General features: G+C 36.0%; 2 protein-coding genes across 2 annotated transcripts; both read left to right on the forward strand.

The window, feature by feature from the left end:
- The first annotated feature begins 1949 nt into the window (after positions 1-1949).
- Positions 1950-26306, forward strand: LOC128682706 (uncharacterized). Its single transcript, XM_064437053.1, has 40 exons — positions 1950-2108; positions 3990-4185; positions 4440-4526; positions 5035-5267; positions 5785-5998; positions 6168-6266; positions 6671-6897; positions 7275-7494; positions 7654-7752; positions 7974-8200; positions 8602-8815; positions 12466-12558; positions 12698-12927; positions 13128-13335; positions 13616-13711; positions 14014-14240; positions 14412-14622; positions 14701-14790; positions 15346-15575; positions 15988-16198; positions 16327-16422; positions 16678-16907; positions 17121-17319; positions 17589-17684; positions 17885-18111; positions 18241-18451; positions 18634-18729; positions 18844-19073; positions 19262-19475; positions 19598-19693; positions 19871-20106; positions 20372-20582; positions 20973-21068; positions 21442-21665; positions 22008-22224; positions 22479-22559; positions 22993-23225; positions 23583-23805; positions 24461-24556; positions 25325-26306. Exons 1-40 carry the CDS (start codon positions 1980-1982, stop codon positions 25534-25536), a joined length of 7065 nt encoding a protein of 2354 aa, XP_064293123.1. The 5' UTR covers positions 1950-1979; the 3' UTR covers positions 25537-26306.
- LOC128682698 (uncharacterized) lies at positions 8910-12067 on the forward strand. Its single transcript, XM_053767546.1, has 2 exons — positions 8910-9094; positions 9391-12067. Exon 2 carries the CDS (start codon positions 9394-9396, stop codon positions 11536-11538), a length of 2145 nt encoding a protein of 714 aa, XP_053623521.1. The 5' UTR covers positions 8910-9094; positions 9391-9393; the 3' UTR covers positions 11539-12067.
- Positions 26307-26392: the final 86 nt, after the last annotated feature.

The raw sequence follows: 26392 nt of genomic DNA on the forward strand, positions 1-26392 counted from the left end.
AGTATGTATAACAGTAAATTGGAAATCCTGTTAATTAGACTTCCATCAGAAGCCGTCACAATCATAAATCCTAATACGATTACTGTGAAACCTCTCTTCATAGCCATATTCCTCTTGGCTAAGGTCTTTCTTGGCACTAATAATGCAGTGTTTGCCATTGCCTTCTCCATTTCACACACAAGTGGATAATCAAGCAATGTGCAGGTTTCCTCATGATGAGTTCCTTCACCGGAAGTAAGTGGTGGTCAATGAAAACTACTACACATGAGTCACATTGGTATACAAACTCATATGACACAAGTAGGATTCGAACCTGGGCCCTTTCGATCCTCAGGCGGGCGTCGTAACCATTACACCACCACCGCTTCTCCTCTCTCCGCTCCATCTCTGCTGTACAAAGGGCATTATCGCCGATCATCCACGACCATTTTACACAACATTCAGAGCGTGAAGCCATCACCGAGTCTAATCTACTGCATCATTGAAAGCCCTTTTTGAAACCCAATGAGCATACGACCTGATGTCATCCACAATAATATTATATTTTTGGTATTTTACTTTACCTTATTTATTCAAGGATTTCTTACAAACTAGTTACCTACATAAAATATATTCCGAAAATGAGGAACGATACGGTACTTCAGGGGATGGGTAAATTGTTTGAATTCCTAACATTAATAAAGAGAAGGAAGCTGGATTGAGAGGTCCCAAGTAAGAACTGCAGCTAATTATGCAAGGAAGGAAGCCGAGGCAAGAGAAGCGTCGGGAGAAGAAGAATATACATGGCTGATAAATCTACTCCAGGTTCCAGAGAAGCACTGAGAGCTGTATCTGTAGCTGCAGCTGTAGCTGTTGAAATCGCCTTAATGATTGACATACTGCGGTAGCAGATGATAACTACCACGAGAAAAACAATAATTTAGATAATTTTAATATTACAATTACTGATAAGGCTTCGCTCTTAAAGAAAGAGTCCATTTTTTAAATGCGAAAGTGCTTCTCTCTCGCTAGTATAATACCACCTTATATCCTGACCTGGATGTTGTTCAAAGCGACTAAAGGGACATAACTTTGGAAACTGATGGACAACAATAGCATTCCCAAGGAGGGTTAACGTAAGACCACCTCCTTCACAAGAGAGACGGCTGTAAAATCACAACCGAATCTTCAATATTTTAAGGTTCATATTTTAGGCTGACGCCGGCCGGGCTTTGAGGCGTTGCAGCCCTGAATACAAATGGGATCTCGCAAAGAGAGAGGGAAAATAACATGTCTGTATGTTAGCTAGCATAAATAACATTTATATGGAGCACAAACGCACTTGATGGAAAGTTTTGAGGATGAGAGTGATTCGATAATTTGGCGATGCGAGCAATTGCTGTGTCCGGCGCGCGTTGCTGCGCAGACGCACGGTGTTAGTGGCTATCCTGTTCGGGTTTTCTTATGTGATGATGACTCATGAATTAAGTAACACATTGAAGTCAGTATATTTTTGTCTTTTCAATTTAATTTCTTAATCTATTCTTACATATTATAAAATAAATCCCACTGTCGCGTCTGTGAGTAAAATGCGATAAAACTTCCAGACCGTTTTTTGTACTGTTTTCAACAAAAGATAGTGTGTATCCTGTGGTAGGTTTAGGTGTATAATTTATTATGGTTTTACCCGAGCGAAGCGGCGTCGGGCCGCTAGTTTATTAACATGAAAGTGTGTTTATTTGTACTTCTTTCACGTGGTCACCACCGGAGTGTTGTAAAATAAACTACGTTTTGAAAACTTCCTTTGAGATAAGTCTCTCATTCTCGCATTTCTCGGTTCAGTTATATCATTTAATTAATATTTCACTAATTTCCTATATTTCAATTGATGCAAATGTAAAGATAACTGATAAGCTGACGTATTATATTACGATAAAATAAAATGTGTTAATTATATCGACATAGTTTATGTGAAGTGGTGGGACTATTACCATCTCATAATGTGTAAATTAAAATGTTTAACGTTCGTGACAACTTTTTTGGGTCTGTTTGGGATTAGTGCGTCGACCATATTGCAAACGGGACGATGTGAAAGTATAAATGTTGAAAGTGACTTTAACATTACTGAAGTGAGCGCTCTTTTATCTACTTTCACGAGCTTTTATTTAACTTTCTATATATGTATAAATGTAACTATGTTAATAAGGGTCATGCAAGTCAATTTTTAATAGTCGTATACGCTTTTTTAGTTGGGATGACATCACGTTATTGTATTGTGCATGAATGCATTGTGAACCCAGGATCGGCTCCCGATGAGGGAACTCTTCAACTGTATACTATAATGCACGGGCATGTTTTTGTTGCGCGTTGAATGCAAAAAGATCTCTCTAATGGCAATAAAAGCATAATTTGTACCTAAAATGTGTACGAAATATCAAAGACTTCGTGACTTTCATATTAAAATTAGAATAAAATTAATTCTGGATAAATTGGGTACTAGTAAACTTTATCTTATATCTTACCAGAGGTCCGAATCTCTGCCCGGCTTCGCTCAGGTTAAATCATAATAAATTATAAACCTAAGGAATCACAGTATCTATTCGTGGAAACCGTACAAAATAATACATCCGTAGTTTTTGAGTTTATCGCGTTTATACAGGCAGACAGACAGACACAACAGGGCCTTGTTATAATATGTCCATAAGAAATCTTGTTGTAAATGTTAATGCTAGGGTTAATTATGTCAATGGTCACATTTTTTATGATTGCATAAGCGATCGTAAGGTGCGATTTCTTCGATATTTAGCTTATTTATTGCTTGTTGACGAAATTAATATATACTTATTTCTTTTAAATATACCCCAAAATATTTATCTAACAATCTTTCCTCAAATTGAGATTACAATCTAATCACAAGTAATTAACTTTATCAAGTAATGTATCGATTATAGCATTTTGTTGATAAATGCTAAACTGATTAATTGGTACTACAATGTTATGCCAGAAAATTCCAGAAAATATAGAAAAGACCTTCGACCCAGGCTCTGATAATATCTCAGATCAGGAAAGTGGAGATTGAAAATTAGAAACATAAAATCACACTTCTGAGACAGACAACTGAAGTGTGTGTCACAGATAATATGTGTAAATCCGATTTGATCAAAGTGGACATAATATTTAGTGGTCATTTAACGGTATTACGAGGAATGTCTGTCTGAAAATTAAGTTTAACTTTTTATATTTCATATTAAATCTGTTTTTCTGTTTCGTAGGCAGAATTTTGACATGATTTGATTGATTTTGATTCTCCTCGTTGGTACTCCCTGAAAAAAGTCCGGACGACTTTTGTGCTTCAGTACGAAATACCATGCATGTTTCACTTTTTGGATACTTTTTGGCCACGTACAATATACGTAAAAAATTAAGAAAAACAACGTTCCTTTCTCATTTTTTTTTATGTTGACATTAAAATGGCCACATTAAATTTAATTTTTACATTTATATTGATAAACAGGTAAATTCTTTTTATAGTATCACTTCCATTGTAGTTAAAATAATAAAGACTTTTCACACTAAGTAATTACGATGACGATTATGAAGTTTGAAACAAATACGTTGATTAATATATGAGGCTAGCATGAGTTATTCTGCGAAATACGGAACACAAACTTTTACCCCCCATTACAGTCAAATGGGAGTTAAGATTTGAAAAAATCTACTCTATGTTCGAGCGGGCCTTGCTACTACTTACTATATGCATACCAAATTTCATGAAAATTAGTCCAGCGGTTTAACCGTGAAAGAAGAACAGATAGACAGACTTTCGCATTATATTATTTATATGGATTATGTTTTATTTCCTCACCGTAACCAATTGCTATTGTGTCTCGATTCTCCGCGATCAACATGTTAAAAATAGTAATTTTAACTAATTTGATCCTAAAGAGTATGATGTACCGATTTCTTCTAACACTTTTGAATAATGTTCTGATTTATATTGATTTTTTCAGTTCGCAGGATCATGGGAGGAAGCGCGGCGTTCTGGCAGCGTGACACAGGGCAGCGACTGTTCCAGGGTCGAAGTAACTGAGACTGAAGATGGAGTATCGTTCGTGAATAGGGCTGTCGACAGCAACTTCTTGGTCATCACTGAGGGCAACGGCGTTGAGGCTAATGGGATCATAACTTTGGATGTCAACGGGAGTCGTATGTTCCTTTAAACACACACTTTATTGCGTTTCCGCTGACGTTATAATTTCAACACAGTATTGTAAATTATCGTGCTGTACAGTCACTAGCTCTCTCTCTATTTCATCTCATTTCATCTTTCATCTGCTTTCCAGTTTCTTCCTCAGCCGTTGAGCGTTGAAGACCAGGGTTCACTTTCCTACTTTTTCGTCTCCACTTCGCATGAACACATATTATTACACGTGTCTCACAACTATCTTGTTTTATTTCAGCGGTGGTAATAAACGTCCTTCTTATCAATTACAACATTTATGCTCTCATGTACAGCTGTGTTGACATCGGAGAGTCGAATAGAGAAGGTACGTTTAATCTTACTTCTTCTAAATGTAAGATATTTAAGTTCTTCATTCGTCAGTTCGCAGTCGTTCAGTGTTCATGACACTGATGCCAGATTTCACCAAAAGCCATCTGCATGACTTATACTACTACCGCCATCAAAAGGCTGAACACATAGAACTCACTAGATAAATATTTAAACGGAAACCAATGGTGGTCATTTAAAACTCCTATACAAAGCCAGATGGTGTGTAAGCTGGTATATACTCGTATAGCACGAGTGAGATTCGAACCAGACGCGCCATTGTGACGCAACGACAACTACACTGCAATGTTATTGGTTCGCTGCGTCTCACTTCGAATCGATTCGATGGTGAGAAGTGAAATGCAAACCCGCACTTCGCCCACAGGAAACTATGTATCACAGGAGGAAATCTTAATCACTGGACCGCTACCGCTTTTAAACTAGCCATTTAATATATTTCTATTCGTCCTCATAGAGTGATTTCAATAAGATGTTTTACGTTGCAGTGACTATCTACCTCCTGCAAAGAGAAGATGCCGTGCTAACAGAAATGATGACTGAGCTGATTATTTTCACTTTGAACAGCAACTTCGGCATAACTCTCAATGACCTAAGGCAGATAGATCATTCAGAAGAGGCATGTTTTGAACTGCCTGTGATAAATCCTGGTCTTCCTGTGGTTCTAGATGGGTTGTGTGATCAGAACATCCCTGCTGTGCCTGGGTTTCAGCCTGAAGATGTAAGTTTTTGTTTTTAATACACATATTATGCTGTGCAGTTTCAGATAGCTTCATAAGTGATATGGTAAAAGAAAATAGAAACTTTAGCACACATGTTTCCTGACGAAACAATTTTTCATTTGCTAATGTTTTATATCATATTTTACAAATAATATTACTTACAATTATATTATTATCTTAATAAATTAGGGATAAGCATTGAAGACTTCTTAAAAATTAAATAACATCATCTAGTTTTCAAAAAAATTCTCCAATTTTCTCTTTGTTCTCTGCTATCAAGGGAATTTCGAGATACAAAATACTCTAATCTAAAAAATACTCATATCTTAAATACTCTAATCTCAAAATGACAAATGACAGAACGAAATGAAAGAACCTTACATTATTGTAACAACTTTGTTAGTAGCAAAGGTCAAGGAGAAAAAGATAGGATAGCCTACTTATTTGTTTTTGAAGCTTACTTTGGCAGTGACGCAATATTTACGATAATGTCTCATTTGTTCATTTATTTGGCAGTTCATCGGTGTATGGCACCAAATCGGCAGCTACTACTCCGAAAGCTCGGTCGGCACGTGCTCTCGCGCAGAATACAGCCTCGGCAATGACGTCATCAATGTATTGAACAGTGAAGTCGTCCAACAAACGCTTTCAACCATCTCTGGCACTGCGTCTATCGTAAGCGCTGATGGAAGTGGAAAACTCCAGGTTCTTCTGGAAATTGGGCCAGAACGTAATGATTCTTTTATTAGAAACTCTTTGACTAAAACGTTTTTTTTTACATAAATATTATAGTTACATTCCAAGGTATCAATCAATAAATGAAAATGTATAAACGAAGGCAGATCACAAGACATATTATTTAAAATTGAGTTTATCGTTAACGAAACATTAATTTTCAGTTGTGGCAGAACAAGAGCTGTACATAATTGGAACAGATTACAATAGCTTTGCTGTGTCATACTCTTGTCTCAACTTGACGGAAACCAATCAGAGAAAAGGTGAGTTTTGACGATACTGTTGTACAGACAATAGCAGATCCGTCTATCCTAATTTATTATTAATTCTCCGCTATTACCGCGGCATAGAGATCCATGCTTGACAATACATGACATGCGATTGATTGTACATTATGTTCAATTCGTATTTTTCTTTTAGTATTTCTTGAACTGTATTTTACCTATAAGTATTATTTATCATATTGTTGTGCCTATTCTAACCTTGAATTTTCCGATTTGCTTTATAGATATATTGTTTCTGCAAAAATTAATCACTACTGTCGCTTGAAGTTACTTGGATAAAATTTCTTTAATTATACCTTCTCCTCGCCTCGATCTATGATTGCATGCATTATATATGATGAAAATATAGTTCATAGCTCAAATTATATAATTTTGGATGACAGTTTACAGTTGGATCCTAACTAGGTCTCCGCAAATAACGAGTGAAACCCAAACCCTGATTGACGAAACTCTCCACTCGTTCAGAGACCTCAACCAGAGGTACTATCAAGATACTCCAAGAAGTAATGATGACTGCTTCTACTTCCCTGTACCTGATGGTTCTCCTGTCGTCTTTAGAGGACCGTGTGATCAGAGTATCCCGGTTATGCCTGACTTTGATCCCGCGGAAGTAAGTTTCTTAAATTGTTTTATGCAAATTTATCAAATACTGTACACTTATATTAATTTTAACTTCCTTGTCTACTTGTAACGTAACAATTTCGTCAATTGGCCTATATATCTCCTATAGTGGCCGCTTATACAAGCGTATTTTAAATCTGTCTGTTCTTGTTCATTAAAATTTATCCAAAAATCATCCTTAAAAACATTTTTTATAGAATTTCCCTACTTGATCAAAAGATCAGTTTTTAGATACCTATTTAATTTAAGATAAAATGACAACGATATCAATACATATGATATATATAGGTATTAGAACAACAATTTATAATGATTTTGATCTTGGTTTTCGTATCATAAAATCTTGAAACGATTACTTCTTTTCAGTATCTCGGAATATGGCACAGCATCCAATCTTACCCATCCCAATTCATATTCGGTTCATGTGTCAACGCCGAGTATTCTCTTATCGATGATAGTAATATTGAAGTCCGGAACACTCAGGTCGTTGGAGAAAGACTTCTCACTATTGAGGGTACTGCAGTTGTGGTTAATGCTTCTGAGGCTGCTAAGTTGTCAGTCACTTTCCCCATTGAAGGAACTAATCGTAAGTAATAATAAAACAGGAAGCGTAATGAAACACAACTCAAAATAAACATTTTGAATTGTTTTTGGTTACACTTCCAGTTTTATTTTATGTAGATAATAGCATGTGCATAGATCTTTAGATTTCAAACGTCTTCTAAAATCATTATTTTTATTTCAGTAACAACCACAACTGATTACTGGGTACTGGATACGGATTACACAACATATTCTCTGGTATACACGTGTGTGGATGATTTGGAAAATAATGAAAGAGCAGGTAAATTATAAAACCATAGTCTATATCACAAAGCATCCTTCTTTTGAGATTTAAGCTAAAATAGTCATGTTCAGAGATTTTTTCCTCGTGATTGGATGTTTATATACATATGTCTAAATTATAATAAATAGCATCATTAACTTAGCCCATACCATACAAGTGTGTGACAACTACTTGTGTGATTTGTGTCTAAATAAATTCATTATCATTATTATTTTCAGTCACCAGTTGGAAGCTCAGCAGAACGAAGTCCCTTAATACAACAGTATTATCTCTCATGGACGATATAATTGACACGATCCCAGTCCTCAAGAACAGCTACTACCTGACAGAAGACCAATCTCTAACAGGTTGTTTCTACTACCCTGAAGCTGTGCCTGGTCAAGTGGTCATCTTTCCTGGACAGTGTGGAGATATTGAAACAGTGCCAAACTTCAATCTGACCGCGGTTAGTGTTTTGTATTTTGCAAACCTCTTATGTAGCTGTTGATTTTTTTTTTGTCAATGATTTTGGCAACAATTTAATTTTTTTATCCTTCTTGTATAATGATAAAAACTTATACATTGCAAACTATGATTTTGTTTCTTTTGGAATTAATTATGTCGCTGGAAGATCATATGAAATTATATACAAAATTGCCGGCAAAAAATACTTACCTTGTTAATGAGGTTATAGCCCGTGGTCAAGAAATATTTTTGGGTCAGATATGAAGCAGAACGCTGATTACATCTACTCAATAGCACGTCAGCCGAATTCAGATTTTTTTACCATTTTACTACTAATCCTGAGGGGATTGGTAGAAGAAAGGTAAATGAAAATCAAATAATTAAATATTTTGATTATATCAGTTCGCCGGCACCTGGTTTGAATTGGAAGCCTACCCTAAAGACCAGCAAGGCGGGCAATGCATCAGTCACGAATACGAATACACGGGAGACAACACATTAAGTCTGCAGTCTTCACAAATCGTGAATCACCGCCTTGTAGTCTCCAACGGTGTTGTTACTTCTGATAGTGCCAATAGTGCGCGATTGACTATCAGTATTACTTCTGATGGCGAGAGTAAGTTTATGGTTTGTTTCATAATAATACCAAGCTTGTTTATTTTATGTACCATCATAAAGCTAAACATGACCGTTCGAGTCTTTAATAGGGGAGACCGGGGATGGTTGACTATAGGGGTAGGTGGACTAATCGTCGAAAACACTCCGGCATCACGTGTTTCGTGACCTTCAATCAGGCGCAAGGATCGAGCCCAGCGCCCCGCTCAGTCGTACGAAGTGGCGTATTGCCGACGCGCGTCGTTTTTGTGTGGTGCGGAGAAATCGAATTTTGACCAACGTAAGTATTATTTTCCTACTTCCCACTTTTTGTTGTCACGTGTATAAATACGTTGTGAAGTTTATTGTTCGTATTTCACAGATAGTTTTAAGCATATCTCTTTCCGATGCATAGCTTTATTTTCTGTTAAGCATGTTTGTTTAGGATATGCATGCGATAAAAATCTAAAATGGCGTCTGGGGCTGATTGACTAGTTTTCTATGGGGCTGGTAGACTAATAAGTCAACCAACCCCAATAAACCTAACAGATAACAAATTCATTATGTCTTGATTTTGAATAATTTCTTTTGTTACAGAAAATGAGAACATATAAGAGAAAAACAACTAGAGCTGATGTACCCCAAAATATAGTGGAAAGAGCTTGCCATAATGTAATTTTTGATAACATGAGTATTAATTCCGTATCTAAACAGTTCGATATTCCATATAAAACATTGCATCGATATGTGTCCAAATTAAAACAAAATCAAAAAAGTAATCCAAGCTTATCACGAGCTGAGTTAACTCTAGATTCTGTAGGGTACAAAAAAAATAGACAAATATTTACTGCTGACGAAGAAGAGGCTCTCGAGGATTATTTAAAGACATCTTCTGATATTTATTTCGGTTTGACGCCATACAAAGCACGTAAATTTGCTTACGAGTTTGCAGAAAGAAATAGTAAAAACGTTCCGGAGTCATGGAAGATTAAGAAGGTAGCTGGAGAGGATTGGCTCGGAAATTTTCTAAAACGGCATCCCACATTATCAATAAGAACACCTCAAGCCACAAGTTTATCCAGAGCCACTTCATTCAACAAAACGAATGTGGGTGACTTTTTTAAAAATCTGAAAACAGTTTACCAACGCTTGAATCTGGGTCCAGGGGACATCTGGAACGTTGACGAGACAGGTCTAACCACAGTTCATGTCCCTAACAGAGTGATAGCACGCCGTGGTGTAAAGAACTTAGGTCAAATTACTTCTGCTGAACGAGGCGCGTTGGTAACAGTTGTAGTGGCAGTTTCAGCACTTGGCAATATGGTTCCTCCATTTTTTATATTTCCGCGAGTTCATTTTAAGGATCATTTTGTACAATGTGGGCCTGTAGGTTCAGATGGCGATGCTAATCCATCTGGGTGGATGAAAGAGGAGAATTTCATAAAATACGCTAGACATTTTGTTAAATATGTCAAACCCAGTAAAGAAAAACCTGTACTCTTATTGTTAGATAACCACGAGTCGCATTTATCTATAGAAGTTATTGATTTTTTCAAAAACAATGGAGTGACAATTCTCTCGTTCCCTCCTCATTGCAGCCATAAACTACAACCCCTTGATAGAAGTGTTTACGGGCCACTGAAAAAATATTACAACAAAGCAAGTGATAACTGGTTGGCTAGCCATCCTGGCAAAACGATCACAATTTATGATATACCAGGATTAGTAAAAACTTCTTTACCTCTGGCTGCTACCATTGAAAATATACAATCTGGTTTTAGAGTATCCGGTATTTCACCACTCAATGAAAATATATTTTCTGAATCGGAGTTTAATGGAGCTTATGTGACGGATAGGCCAGTGCCAGTATCACAAGATATTGCTGGTTCTTCGACGGCTAGGATGAACGTAAATGCCATACCATCAGTGCCAGAACAGAATATCGACAGTGCAGGGCCTTCCAGAGCTGAGCATTTGATCACCCTTCCGAATTCTGCTGTACCATTCGATAATATGGTTGATATTGAAAATACTTCAGAAGAACCAGTTGTTTCAAGTGAATTGTCTACTGCTTTACCATTACGCTCAAGATCTGCTAGTACTAATTGCGAATCACCTTCAATTCTTGAACAACCTGAATTAGGAGAAGAGCTCAGTTTACAAATACCCGAAAGTGAATATCAATTGGAAAAACACCCAAGTGTGACTCCACCGTCTTCAACTTCTGATACCCCTTTTACTTCTTTTATTCATCCAACAGAGATAATGCCCTTTCCTAAAGCTCCAGCTCGTTTAGAAAATCGAAGAAGTATACGCAAACGTAAAAGTACTATTTATACAGACACGCCTGAAAAAGAAAAACTTATGGAATTAAAACAGAAACAATCGTGTACAGAATATTTGAAGAAGAAAAAAACTGAAAAACTTACACCTAAAAGTCAGGAAAAGGGAAAAGGAAAATGTAAAGGGAAGGTTAAGGGTAAGGGAAAAGGTAAGGGAAAAGGCAAGAGCCGTAACAAAGGAGCTAACAACAAAAATAAAGATAATGATGCAGCAGCTTCAGATGAAAGTGATGATGATGATGACACGATTTGTATAGAATGTACTGAATCGTATTCTGTTAGTCTTCCTGGTGAAGAATGGATTCAGTGTATTATCTGTAAACTATGGGCTCATTCAAAATGTGCAAAAGGCAATTTAATGTTTTATGAGTGCAAAAATTGTGATACTGATGAGGAAAATTAATTTGAAAGTTCCTAAAAGAGACTGATACTTAATTATAGGAGTAAGATACTTCATTATAGGAGTCAGATTTTTTGGTAAATATTACAAGACTAGAAGCGAGAAAGACAAGACTGATTACTGTCTCAGTATTCATAATTAGATTTAATTAAAATTGTTACTTTATATGCCATGATCAGTTAAAAAAATGTTTTGTTTAAGATTGAGTTTCTTTATGTTAAATTTTGTGAAAATAAGGTTTTCATCTGGATTGCAGAAGTTATTATGATTGTTAATTTTATTAGTTTTTTTTACTAAGTTACCTGATATTTTTATTATTAAATACTTCGATACTGAATTGTTAGATACCTTTGCTTGGTAAATACTACAAAAAAAGTACAAGACTGATTATTATGAAAGTAATTATTAGATTTAATGTACCATGTGAAGTGGTGAAAAGATTTTGTTTACGTTTGAGTTAATTTATGTTCTTAATTGTTGTTCAAATAAGAAGTGTTCCATCTGTATTAAAGAGGGTTAATGTGATTATTAATTTTGTAGCTTTATTTTATTTTCTAAATTAGATTTCTCTAATTTGTGTTGATAAATCATCATCGTCAGTACCATAGGTCAACTTACCCCCTGAATATGGTCAACATACCCCGTGTTTGGGGTAGATAGGCTAAAGGTAAGAGCTCTTAAAAAATCTATAAATATCTAATTAAATGTTAATATATGTTAATGAAATAAACTTTTTTAGTTAGAGGAATATATAATTAATCATGTGAGTTAAAATTTTGGTATGTTTATCTTAAAACTCCAAAGTTATTAAGGTTCAAACATAAAACTAGTCAACCATCCCCGGTCTCCCCTATATTAAGCTGCTCGTTTTTAGAACTCAGGTGAGATTAAACGATTGATAAATTATCTAAACTTTAAATTTGTTTTCAGTTATAACAATTCCATTCTGGATTGTCAGCACCGACTATGAGAACTATGCTCTTGCATACAGTTGTGTTGAACGAAATGAAGATTTCAGGGCAGGTAAGACGAAATATACTTTTCTTAGAATCATCTCTTGGCATCTTTATTGGAATTGATATTTTTAAGATTGGAAAGAATGTCTTGTGAAATGAATTCTTCGTGAATATAAGAGATAAAAAATGAATATTATTTATTTCAGTGTACAGTTGGAAACTTAGCAGATCGTACGGTCTCAGCGAAGACTCTATCAATTATATCGAAGCTGCTATGCTTCCTATTGAAGTTCTCAACAACACTTACTTCGAAACAATCGACCAATCTCTAAGTGCATGTTTCTACCTCCCTGACTTAGAGCCTGGGGAACCAGTGGTTCTTGTAGGACAATGTGAATATGATTTGCCTCTGGTGCAAGACTTTAGGCCAGATTTGGTAAGATTCAGATATTACAGATACTGGTGTCTAAACTAAAAAGAGTTTGTACTATAGTACACAACCCTCTCAGATTTGAACATAACGATGAAAACATATAGGTATCACCAAACAAAAGAATTTAGATACATAAGCATAATTTTCTAAGTATCATGGTAACTATGACTAGACTAGTTAATATAATTAAACTTATCTTTTAGTATACTGGCAAATGGAGATTACTCTCGACATACCCTGCGGAATTTCAAGATGGAACCTGTAACGACGCCACATACACTCTCCTAGATGATGACACAGTAGAAGTGTATAATACGCAGGTGGTAGACAAGACATTAGATACTATTACAGGATCAGCTGTTCTGGCTTCTGAAAATGGAACTGGAATATTGCTTGTTACTTTCCCTGGCAGTAAGTTATCACAAATGTTTACACCGCTTAAAGAACATCTGCTCAACACATCTACTCGCATAGGTAGATTATTTCGATCGGATTTACAGTGAATTTCTTACAACAATTATCTATATGTTTGTTTTTAATGTCTTTATTGTACAAAGAACACATCATACACCATCGAATAATTTTATTACTAAAGTTGGCCTTTTTAGGTACCTGGTACATTTTGTTGAAGTCTTATATTTGACTTCTTACTCTGTCCATCACAGTTAATAGTTATTTATTTTAATTTCAGATCCTATACAATCCGAATATTATATACTAGATACCGACTACACCACGTATTCATTAGTATATTCCTGTATCAATCTAAACGAAAGAGAAAGACGAAGTAAGTACACTTCAATGTTTTCCATTATACATCACATAGGTAATCTATCTTTTATTCTCGTTACTATGTTTACATTTTCTTTCATAGGCCATTAAATGATAAATTAATTTTGTACTTCTCTTGGTAATTATTTTTTCTCTCTATATATTATGTTTACTAACTTTACACCTGAACTCTAACAATAAATCTGTAAACTAACAACATAAAACTTATTTCTTAACGCATCAATAATTACAATATATATATTTTTAACATAATACTGAAACGTATTTTCATTAACAATATTTTTTACCATTTTCCAGTCTACAGCTGGATCCTCAGCCGTAACGAGACGTTACCAGAGGAGTCTCTCGCTAGCATTGACGCAATCATCTATAACGTCACAGTGTTAGACCACAGGTTCTACCAAACCGTCAACAGATCTGATGAAGACTGCTTCTACTTCCCAGAGGCTGATGGTAGACCAGTGGTATTTAGAGGACAGTGCGATCAGAATATTCCTGTTGTTCAGAACTTTAACGCTGCAGGTGTAAGTACATAGCAGATTAAAATATAATATGAGGGGTCTAAGAGGGGGAGGACTACCTGCTCCCGTCACTCCAACATATAAAAAAAATTGAAAATAATCAATTCAGATACAGATACACGGCTTCTCCTAAATTATATGTATTTTGATAAAATATAACAAATATCTTTCCAGTATCTCGGCCTATGGCATAACATTCAGTCGTACCCCTCATTGTCCCAAGTGGGTACTTGTAATAACGCTTACTACGCCCTGGACGATGGATTGATCGAAGTCTTCAACACTGAAGTCATCAACCAAACGCTAAGCACCATCAATGGCGTTGCTTATATCAATGAAGAAGATCCTGCTAAGCTGGTAGTTTCATTCCCAAGTGTACCAGAAGGTAATTATTCTTTCGCATATATTTTATTTTTAAACAATTGTAAACGACTTTGTTTTTAAAATGTATGTTTCTTTACAGTGACTATAGACTACTGGATTCTAGATACCGATTACGTGTCCTATTCCTTAGTATACTCATGTGCCAACCAGGGTGACGAATATCGTCAAGGTAAGATAAAATTTAGCGTTATTCAAATAATATACATTCCTTACTATAAAAATTACCAACATCATTAAAAGTAGCATATATACAAAATTAACAAAATAATAAGTAAGTTGACAATGTGTATTAGAGATTCATACCGTGATATTGTCTAGAATCAAGGAAATTGTAAGTAACTTTATTTGAAATCTAATATATTTTGTCTATTAACTACCATGTTCTTCTACAGCTAAAATGTTGTCGAATTTGCCTTTGACATTAGAAATTACTGGCATTAATCCTGTCATAAAAGTCAAAGAAAACTATAGACAAGAGCTAAGCGTAGCCACATGAGAGAGAGCTATGCAAAAACTCGTTAGTAAACTGCCAGCTCAAGAAGGAAAAAGATATTAGCGCATTATTCCGTTACCCTTCACGTTAGAACTACATAACGGGTAATGGAATAAAGCGTTTTTGTTTCTTGTATGAGCGAAATTGACGATATGACAATGTCTATAAGATCCTTTTGTCTACTACATATACTATAGAAGTTTATACTCTCATTAAGAAATTTACTTTCAGTGTGGAGTTGGAAGCTCAGTAGAACAAAAGACTTTCCCGTGGCAGCTGATTCAGCTATCAATGAAACTATGAGCAACATTGAGATTCTAGATCAAAGGTACTACGTGGTCGGTGATCAGAGTCCTGAAGGTTGCTTTTACTATCCTGAACCGATCCAAGGCGTACCTGTGGTTTTCCCAGGACAGTGTGATGCTAACATCCCTGTTGTTAGCGATTTCAACATAACGAGGGTGAGATTTTATATTAACCTTCCAGTCCCGAATTCGCTCGTCTAGACCACCCTTATCGCTTAAGTGTATAAAAATTTGTTAAAAACATATTTTCAGACCTGCTGAATATTATATAAAAAATTCGGTTAAGTCGTTTCGGAGGATTATTAGACAGTAACTTAAATATATATACGAGAAATTTATATAGGTATCAGATTTGCATGACAACAATAATTGGCCATTGACACGAAAGTGACTCTAACTAAGTAGGTACACGATTGATTAATACAATTTTGTTAATTAAAAATACAGAAATATTTATTAATTCACTTGTTATTTGGATGGATAACATTATATCATTACTCAAACCTTCTGAATTATTAATATCATGTAGATTCTACCTTATTAGTCGTTTAATAATTATTTATTTTAGTTTGAAGGCAGATGGATTGAGATAGAAGCTTACCCTGACGAGCAAGAAGGGGAATGTTTGAGTCACACCATCTCATCTGGAACTGGCAACTCTTGGAATGTGGTCTACAGCAGTGTTACCAATTTAACTTTGAATACAAGCGATGCAGTTTTGAGTCAATCGACGACCGAGCCCGGAAAACTAACAATCACTTTAACTACACCAGCTGGAGGTGATTTAAAAAATGTTGATCCTATGATATATTTTTTCAAATATTCAAATTTCATTGGATATTAATACAAATTATCATATAAATAATATTTTACCATAGAGTGATTAATATTTTTCAAATTGTTTCAGTCGTTACAAGACCGTTTTGGATTCTGGACACCGATTACGAAAACTACGCTTTGGCTTATAGCTGTGTTGATAATGAAAATGACGATACACGAAATGGTAAATGTAACTTACTATATATATATATATATATATATATATATATATAATCATAAAAGAGATGATGTGTCTTTCTACTTCATTTCTACAAGCATTTAGTAATATAATTAGATATTTTATCCATTGTAATTTATCAAATAGGTAACCACTTAATACACATGAAAAATTGATAGACTAATTTGTTAATTGTTTATAGATGCTTAAATATGCGTTTTTTAGGAATTCACCATTTCACACTTTTGTTTCAATTTTCAGTGTACAGTTGGAAGCTCAGCAGAACGAGGGACCTGCCTTCAGAATACAACGATCTATTCGACAGTACTATCGACAACATAGATGTACTTCGTAACAGTTACTTCTGGCCAGTAGACCAAGCAGACGATGCTTGCTTCTATTTACCAGATCTACAACCAGGAGAACCAGCCATCTTCCCTGGACAATGTGACCAAACTATACCTGTTGTTTCTAATTTTGATGTTGAAAGGGTAAGATTAAATGATGATAAAATTCAATAACTAATCAAAAAATAACTAATTAAATAAATTCAATAACTAATTAAATTACAAAAGCAAATCTAAAGATCAAGAAATATTTATATATGTACTGATAGATCAAGTAATATGTACTGAACAGATAAATAAAGCAAAAACCTATCTAATAAAAAATAAATAATCTAATAATGTATGCTTTATTTTTAGTATCTTGGTCGTTGGCGCCTCATCTCCAGCTACCCATCAGCTTTGCAAGAAGGCACTTGTAATGAAGCTTACTATGATTTAGCTGATGATGGAGCCATCATTGTGTATAATACCGAGGTTGTCGACTTGGCATTAGCGTCTATCAATGGATCAGCTCAAGTTATTGCAAACGGAAAACTGCTGGTTAATTTATCTACAGGTTCGCTGTTTTTTTTTTAATGTTTTTAATATAAAAAGTTTTTATATTGTCTAGTAAATACCTTGTTATATACAAATGAGACATTAGAATTAACGTAATTATTTTTTAAATTAAAGTTATAATCTCGTAAATAGACATTTTGGAAGACAGGGTTAATTTTCAAAAGGTGCTCATAATGTAATATTATTATACTTCATGTAATTTGATTGTCAATTTTTATACTATACTAATTTTTATACAAAAGTCTGATGATTAAACATGACTTGCAGCTCCTGAACCGGTTGAGTACTGGATTTTGGATACTGACTACGACACATATACATTGGTTTACAGTTGTGTTAACATCAATGAAGAGCAACGTCAAGGTAAACTGGAAAAATTACACATACTTAGGGTTTTTATATCTTTACATAATCGCAAAGATCCCACATCGCCTCTCAAACTTCTCCATCTGGAGCTATCTATAGTTTCTGAAATGGTGACCCATTGATAGCCTCCCTGACTACAAAACGACGTGATGGTTTTATATCATAGTTTTTTCATTTATTAACTGTTTTTTTTTCAGTGTGGAGTTGGAAGATGAGCCGTAGTCATTCTCTGAACGAGACAGTACTAGAAGCCATGGATGAAATCATAGATTCAATCAATGTTCTAAACAATGTGTACTACACTGATGTTCTTCATAGTGAAAACGACTGCTTCTACTTCCCTGAACCTAACAATCAGACTGTCATCTTTAGAGGACAGTGTAATGAGAGTATTTCTGTACTTCAGAACTTTAATGTGACTGCAGTAAGTTACTCGTTCTCATATTAAAATCGTCAAAAATCCTATTAGCTACCTAGTTTACTGTGCGTTTAAGAGAATCCGACTTGATGATGATGTGATTTGATGCCTTCAGAAATTTTCATATAATTACAGTACTTAGGCGAATGGTACGCCATCGAGAGCTACCCCCTCGAGTTTCAATTCGGGACTTGCCAAAAAGCTGAATACTCCTTAAACGACGAAGGAGGTATCGATGTCTACAACACTCAAGTCTATAGACAAAGACTGGATGCCATCAGAGGCACAGCTGTTGCGAGCGATGATGGAAGTGCTAAACTGAATGTAACGTTCCCGATTGGTGAATGTAAGTTCTATTTATGATCGGGTTCGAGGGACCGTTGTTTCTGAATGTTTCAGTGGAAAATTTTGAATTCAAGATACAATTTGTTTTATTAATTTATTATAACTAAATATACAAAGATACCGAATAAAATACTATGTGCTTATAAAATTAATTCAATTAATAATAATCTGTCTTTATTACAGTTGAAGTAGTCAGTCCATATTGGGTTCTAGATACTGATTACGAAAACTATGCTCTGGTGTACTCGTGCGTCAATATTAATGAAGATTACTATAGAGGTAAGTCTTTATTTCTTCAATACGCAAACTAAACAAATTTTGTTCTCACTTTTTATTTATCTATTCATGTCCAAACTGTCCAAGGCATAACTCAGTTTTCCATACAAATTTCAGTTAATAGCTGGAAATTGAGCAGAGGATGGGAGTTGAGTGACAGTATCAATTATCAAATCAATTCAGTCATGCGTGAAATCAGAGTACTAGACCAGAGGTACCACATTACGTGGGGCCATGGTGAAGAGGAATGCTTCTTCTATCCACCACTGACTGATGGCAAACCTGTGATTCCTGGCCAGTGCGAGGATGACATCGCCAATATCGTAGACAATTTCAACGCTGCTAGAGTGAGTGTTAATAAATATATTCAGCCGTAAACTTCTAGTTTAATGAAAAAACTAAAAAGTATAGGAACCGTAATCTGATGGCTCAGCAACCAAAAGATATTATTATTAAATATCACTAATCGCATCATTTAGACGAAAATGAAAAAAAAAAACTTCATTAGAAAAAAGACCTGATTTCTCATTCACAGTTTGCTGGTACCTGGTATGAAGCGGAACGTTTCCCATCAGAGCTGCAAAGCGGTGAATGTGCTACCAACATATTTGAACAAACTTCCGCCAACACGTTCTCCCTGAGCAAGAGCATTATCTACAATGAAAGGTTGGAGACGTTTACTGGAACAGCCACGCTTGCTGAAGATGGTAGCGGGGTATTGACTGTCAATCTTGTCTCTGAAAGTGGAGGTAAGTTTAAACATTGTATCAACATTTTTTTTACTCCATGTTATTTTTCGAATTTGTCCGTTATTTTTGCATTAAACATTATATAAAAATCTTGATTAAACAAGTCTGACTTGTTCCCACAGCTAGTATCAACCTGGACCTGTATGTATTGGACACGGATTACGATAGCTACGCACTGCTCTATAGCTGCAGAAATTTCGACGAGGATAGAAAACAAGGTATTATTGTTTCAATATTATTAACTAGTTCGCTTTGGATACATAATCAATTTTCCATGAAACTTTAGTCGTCAAACATATAAAGATAGGTATCTCTTTTTGAATAAATATTCTAGAAGTTCACTGTTAATTGTGAAACCTCTCCCTAAAGTAGTATTAACTCATAATGTATTCCAGTTTACAGTTGGAAGCTCAGCAAGTACCAAGAAGGCCTCACAGACGAAGCAAATGCAGCTATCGATCATATAGTTGCCGAAACTTACGATCTATTCGAGGACTACTATGAAGTTATCGGTCATAACATCGATACATGTTTCTACTATCCTGATTTTGATGGAATTCCAGAAGCTATCGAGCTACCTGGATCATGTGATGATAGAATAGTTGGCGTTGCTAACTTTGATGCTAGTGCTGTGAGTTATGATTACTTTTTTCCTTCTTTTTCTTCTCAGATTTTGAATTGTTTTTTTTTAATTTGAATGCTGTGATGTATCAACTTTTTATATTATGCGAATTTAAAGTCTCATTTCATTTTATACTTATTCATTCAGTTCAAATTGTCGAAGATCTTTAAATACGCACGGAAGTAACATTAGCATTATGTCAAATTGCTTGCACTATTTTTCCAAATTGATGTCGTTTAATTATGTCGTAATTATGTCTTCTTTTTGCATTCAGTATACTGGAAGATGGTTCGAAATCGCGCGCTATCCACTGTTTGACCAAACTGGCACTTGCAGTCGAGCGCACTACACCGACCTCGGCGATGACATAGGAGTCCTTAATACAGAAGTTCTCAACCAAACTCTCAACTCTCAAGAAGGAACCGCACAACTGTCTTCCAATGATGGCAGTGGCGTTATTAACGTTACCTTTGTTGTGGGCAACGGTAATTTCGTTTAACTAGATTTCGTAAAAATAACATTTCTGCTGATACATATTTAATACTTACTACGAGTATATTATGATCTTTTTTTAACACAACTTGTTATGCCATTTATATCGGACTTTTCTACGTAGCTTCTTGCGACCAGTCTTACATTTTGAGTGAATGTTTTCACAACTCTTTAATAAAGACAATACCTTATAGGATAACATCCTAATCCTTTCATGAAGAAAGTCAGCAGGCCCAGCAAAAGAATTAACATGAATGCTGATAGTCTATCTTCAAAAAACATTTTGAATTGTTCTTTCTAATTTGGTTGGTGGAACCTGTTTGCAATTATTTTCTCAGATCTTATCCTATTATTTAGTACCTACTATCTAAATGCTTTTACAGAGGAGAGAGTGGCAACTCTTTACGTGCTTGCCACTGACTACATTTCCTACTCATTGGTCTACAGCTGCCAAAACTTAGACAATGGAAATAGACTAGGTAAGGATTCATTTGTCAGAAAAACATTATTACCTAACCGTATTATACATATTATATTTGTTAACATAAGCCGGTAACGTTAGTAAGAAACAAATTATATCTGGCTGTCCTCCTGGCAAAAAATGGCAAACCCAGAAAAAGCTGTGTTCATATTGATATGAAATCAGCATCTTTAGTTGTCAGAGTATTGATACTCTGACAACTAAAGATGCTGATTACCGAAGAAGAGCAAAACATCGGAAAGGGGACCTTTTGCTGAAGAATCCGAGAAAACTGATGAGAGAGATAAACACTAATATTGGCCAGATTGTAGAACAGCTTTAGGTTAGTTTGACCAAAAATACCTACCTAATGCAACATTCTCATGTAACAGTGAGCAGTTGGAAGTTAAGCAGAGAAAGGACACTCAGTGCTGGAGCTACTGCCATCATAGACGAAATAATTGGAAAAACTCAAGGCCTGGACAACGCTTACTTCTTGACTACCGACCAATCCGACGAGGCCTGCTTCTACATACCCGAAGTGAATGATCAAGCGCCTGTGTTCAGACAACCTTGCGCAACTATCACTGGGCAACAAAACTTCGACATTCAACAGGTAGATACGTAAATACAGATAATTGGCGTGTGGTTCCGCCCTAGAATAGAAGCACTCCATATCCTCCCGTGGAAGTCGTACAAGGAGACTAAGGAACACATGGCCTTGACAATTGACAGTTGTTTTTACGCCAACCCCTAGATTACCAATTGATATTTGTTTTATCGGTTATCCAGTGTAATAATAAAATGTTTGTTCAATGGGAGAAAATTTCCAATGGTAAAATATCATTTGAATATACCTATATATTGACATTTTTATTTCATAAGTAACTATTTTAATGAGAAATTGTACTGGATGAATTCATCTTATACAACTTTCAAAAAATACTTGGTTTTATAGTTCATGGGCTGGTGGCACGAAATCGAGAGCTACCCTCGAGACAACGAAGCTGGAGATTGTCTCAGCTCCAACTACGAGACACTGGGCGATCAGATCAGGGTCGTTGACACCGCAATCTTCAACGTGACTGCCCAGTTCACCTCTGGAACTGTCCAAGCTGATAGCAATGGTAGATTGCTTCGCTTCCTCAGCAATGGGACCACGTCATTCATACAAGGTTTGAGTGAAGTTTATTGTCTATTTTAGTTCACGGCACTACTAGGAAGTTTAAATTACATGTGTATTGTGTAAATTGTAGATATCCTTCTCAAGTATCTTTAGAAGCGAGTCAGTGATAGTTTATTACATAAATTCTGCCATCATACGGAAAATAGACAAATCTGACATTATTTTTGATATTGTGTAATAATTATTATATTGCTTTCAAATATGTAAAAGCTTTCAATTAACGATTAATTATGTTATATTTAGATGTCTGGGTGCTAGCAACAGACTACAGTACCTATGCGCTTCTATATTCCTGCGAGACCATCGATAACGAATACAGAAAAGGTATGTAAACTCTTACGTTTTATTCTCATCACAGCCCATGAGTTTTACCTATATAGACCATCTTACATTACCTATATAGGTAGAACATCTTTTAGCTTTTTATTAGCTTTAGTGTAAAAAAATCCTTTCTTCCCATTCCAGTGACAATTTCAAAATATTCTATCTTAGTGGTCTGGTCCCCTACAATCCCCAAGGGACCTCTACTTCCTACGCCTTTCGGCTGAGCATTGTCTGTCAATCAACTACGGAAGACATATAATAACTGCATCATTAGATATTATTAAACAAAGCCGTCCTACCCCTCTGTCTGTTTCTAAGCTTTCTTCTATTACTACACTATTATTTAAACAATTTATTTCCAAGTTTTATAAATACAAAAATTCGCCAATTAGTTAGGTATACTTATATTGATGAACTCCTTATTTTTTTTCAGTTTGGAGCGCGAAATACAGCAAGTCTCGCATCGAAGAGTTCCCCGCAGCCGCTCAAACAGCGATGGACGCCGTGATCTCCGAAAACCAAGTCTTGTACCCTCAGTTCTACAGCACGACCAGCCAGACTGCAAACGCCTGCTTCCACTATCCTGAGCAGGACGGCCAACAGGTCATCCTGCCTGGACAGTGCGATGACTTCATTACCAATGAACAGAACTTCAACGCTATTGAAGTAAGATTGGATTTTGTCAGGAGATTTTAGGATTTTTAAATTTTGAAACTAATGTCTACTGACGTGGTAAGGTCACTGGGTCATATTCAAAAGAATAATATGTAATACTTACATATCAAGACCAAAAATACAATAGCTCAATCTAGCCCCACTTCCTCCGACGCAAAAATATCAAATTTATAGACGTCTATCGCAAGCGGCCAGAACAGTGGGCAAAATTACACACTTTTTAACCTAAAGGGCCAAAGAGAGGTAGAGGCAGACCAAGGAGTAGACGGCGGGATGACTTAAACATTTTTTTATAAGAAAAGCCAAACTGTTACGTTCCTTGGGCACAGAAACTGCTTTTTCTTACAGTACACGGGCACCTGGTACCAAATAGAGCGTTACCCGTACCAGTTGGAGAGCGGTTCGTGTTCCGGCGCCAGGTACTCCCTGGACCAGGGCACGGAGACAGTGACTGTACTAAACTGGGAGGTCGTCAACGGTACCCTGGAGACCATCGAGGGAACCGCCGTTGTCAGTTCAGAAGACGGCAGTGCCAAGCTTACTGTGTCACTGCCCGTTGCTGGGACTGATGGTAAGGACTTTTATTTAACAAAAATGTTACACAGTATAAACATATCGACTCCCAAACTAGGGAAAACCTGTATCTTGGGAACCTGGAGCACCAGTGAGAGAGGCTATCGGTTAACACAATAGTGACGGGACGATGGCGCTCCAGTACTAAACGCCTGTGATCAAAGGTTTAGGTTCGAATTCTGAGATTATTACCTACGTGTTAGTATATACCTATCTATATATATAGTTTTTGTGTAGTATAGTTTTCGTGACACCTATTCCTTCCGGTGAAGGTTAACATCGTGAGGAAACCTGCACATTGAACAATTTAGGTCACTTGTGTGTAGTGTATGCGACTATTTGCCACTAGACAGCGGCAGGTAGTCGTAAGTCGAGTCAGATGCCTTTAAGGGACTCGAATAAATGTGATATCAATTTTAGCAAGAATACACTCGATAAAAAAGAAAGAACCGACCTTTGGAGGTCCTATTGAGGCATATAGTATTAAGAAATCTGCAATTAGCTTCTCTGCTGCTCTGCATTCTCTCTCTCTCTCATGTTGGTACAATAATGAAGAGGAAAACGAATCTAAATCCATTTTACTGGGAGTCGTCCGAATCTAAACATTTAATACTAATGTTCTCCCAAATATCTACATTTCTAATTTGTTTCAGTGATGACCAATTCGACCCTGTACGTACTGACTACGGACTACGTATCGTACTCGCTCGTGTACAGTTGCGTCAACATCGACCTGTACAACAGAGCTGGTGAGTGATATTTCCATTCATTCGAACATTAGATGTGATTTTTTTCTAAATTTGCATTTACACCAAGCGAATGCTCATTCTACCGATACAGATACAAAAACATTTTTAAAATCTGTTCTACCTTCTACCCCTACTCTTGACTGCCCCATGGAGTTAGTAGGTATTCCGTCTTACTAAATCCATGCTTATACCTAATCTGCATCATCAACCATAATGCATTCACCATATGTGGCCGTCCAAATCAAAAGGGACCTTATGGCGGCTGGCACTTAGGTCTTTATTGCCGTTGTTCCAATATAAAACAACGGCAATAATGGCGTAAGTGCCGGGCGACATAAGATTGATTTTGACGGCCACATATGACTCGATATTCTAAACAATTATGTCGAAGTGAGATCACGAGTTCAGAGGAAAAAGCGTACCTAACACATTATAATGAGAACTACAGAATAATAAATACCTTACTTAATATAAGAGAAATAACGACGCGCCTCGTGGAGGCAACGGGAGACTCGAGGGCTGGCAGCTTTTTTGCTCAGCGTGTAAGCCTCGCTATACAACGGGGCAACGCTGCCAGTATACTGGGCACGTTGCCTCCCTGTGGCACGTTGGAAGATTATTTTTATTTGTAAAACGGCATTTTTGTTTTGTATTTATGATGCTTTTTGTAAATATGAATAATAATAATAAACTTAATATTATAATCAATAAATTGATTGTTTTTTTATGGTACGCTATTACCTATTAATATACCCTATTTATTTTCAGTCACCGCCTGGAAGCTGAGTCGCACGCGCACACTACCAGCAGCCGCCGCCACGGCCCTGAACCTATACATGGATACCAGGGAAGAACTCCACCAGTCATTCTTCATACAAGTGGAACAGAACGAGGACTGCGAGGAACCCAATTCTTCCGCTTTTGTCACCAGTAGTATTATTGTGACGGTAGTTTGTCTCGCTGTTAGGATGCTAGTGTAAATTTTAATTGTAGGTTAGGTATATTTTATAAATTGTCCCACGATTGTCTCTTGTTTTTCATAAAAATCGTTCACTAGTTATTCCTCTTTTCGATTATGCAGATACTGTAATCCTTATGAGGAACTCAAAATTTCTGCATCAAGTTCATATTTGTTTTTCGCAAATACGATCACTTGAGTGTCGCAAGCATCTATATTCCTATTAGAACTCGACGTAATTTTTAATCCTTTCTCCCCTATTTATCTCCGCGAAAAGTTCACTTTTCGCAATAATGACAATCGTCTGCATTCCGCTAATAACCTTCTTTCTACACCAATGCAATACTCTCATTCCTTTTAAAAGTCCTTCTTCAATAAAGCTTAGAGCTCTAATGGAATTCTCTCCCATTAAGCTCCCATTGGACACAATGGCAACATCCATCAACTCTTAAAGATCTCGTTTCAAAATTCTACCATACATGTTTAAGTAACGGAGTATTTTTGCAGAGATTTATGTTAAGAACTTTGATAGGTATTTGTAATTTGATAGGTACCTATAAGGACATTGTAATTTAGAATTTAGACCGTCATTGTAAACACCATTTATTGCTAATAAATAAATTGAATTGTACTTAGCGAGATTTGTCCCCGAAAATTTATTTCGATCTCACAATCATAGATTTAGTGTTGTGGTATTGCAGTGCCTGTATCGACAATTAAAGTTAGGGCTAAGCACATGATTATTAAGTTGTAAGGAAAGGAAGTATAAATATATGTGAAGTACCAACGCAAGTTTTATTTTTCTTCTACATATTATTAAATAGCTATTACATAATTCTAAGTAATTTTTGAACACATTTAGCACATACCTTACGAGT

Source organism: Plodia interpunctella, unplaced genomic scaffold, assembly GCF_027563975.2.
Source record: "Plodia interpunctella isolate USDA-ARS_2022_Savannah unplaced genomic scaffold, ilPloInte3.2 Pint_31, whole genome shotgun sequence".
NCBI classification, from domain to species: Eukaryota; Metazoa; Arthropoda; class Insecta; order Lepidoptera; family Pyralidae; genus Plodia; species Plodia interpunctella.

What these genes read in the sequence shown, in the direction of transcription:
- LOC128682706 (XM_064437053.1), top strand. Translation starts at nt 1,980, where the DNA reads ATGTGTAAATTAAAATGTTTAACGTTCGTGACAACTTTTTTGGGTCTG. An exon ending in TTTAACTACACCAGCTGGAG is followed by an intron (nt 16,199 to 16,326) that starts GTGATTTAAAAA and finishes AAATTGTTTCAG; the next exon opens with TCGTTACAAGACCGTTTTGG. An exon ending in TCTTGTCTCTGAAAGTGGAG is followed by an intron (nt 19,476 to 19,597) that starts GTAAGTTTAAAC and finishes TTGTTCCCACAG; the next exon opens with CTAGTATCAACCTGGACCTG.
- LOC128682698 (XM_053767546.1), top strand. Translation starts at nt 9,394, where the DNA reads ATGAGAACATATAAGAGAAAAACAACTAGAGCTGATGTACCCCAAAAT.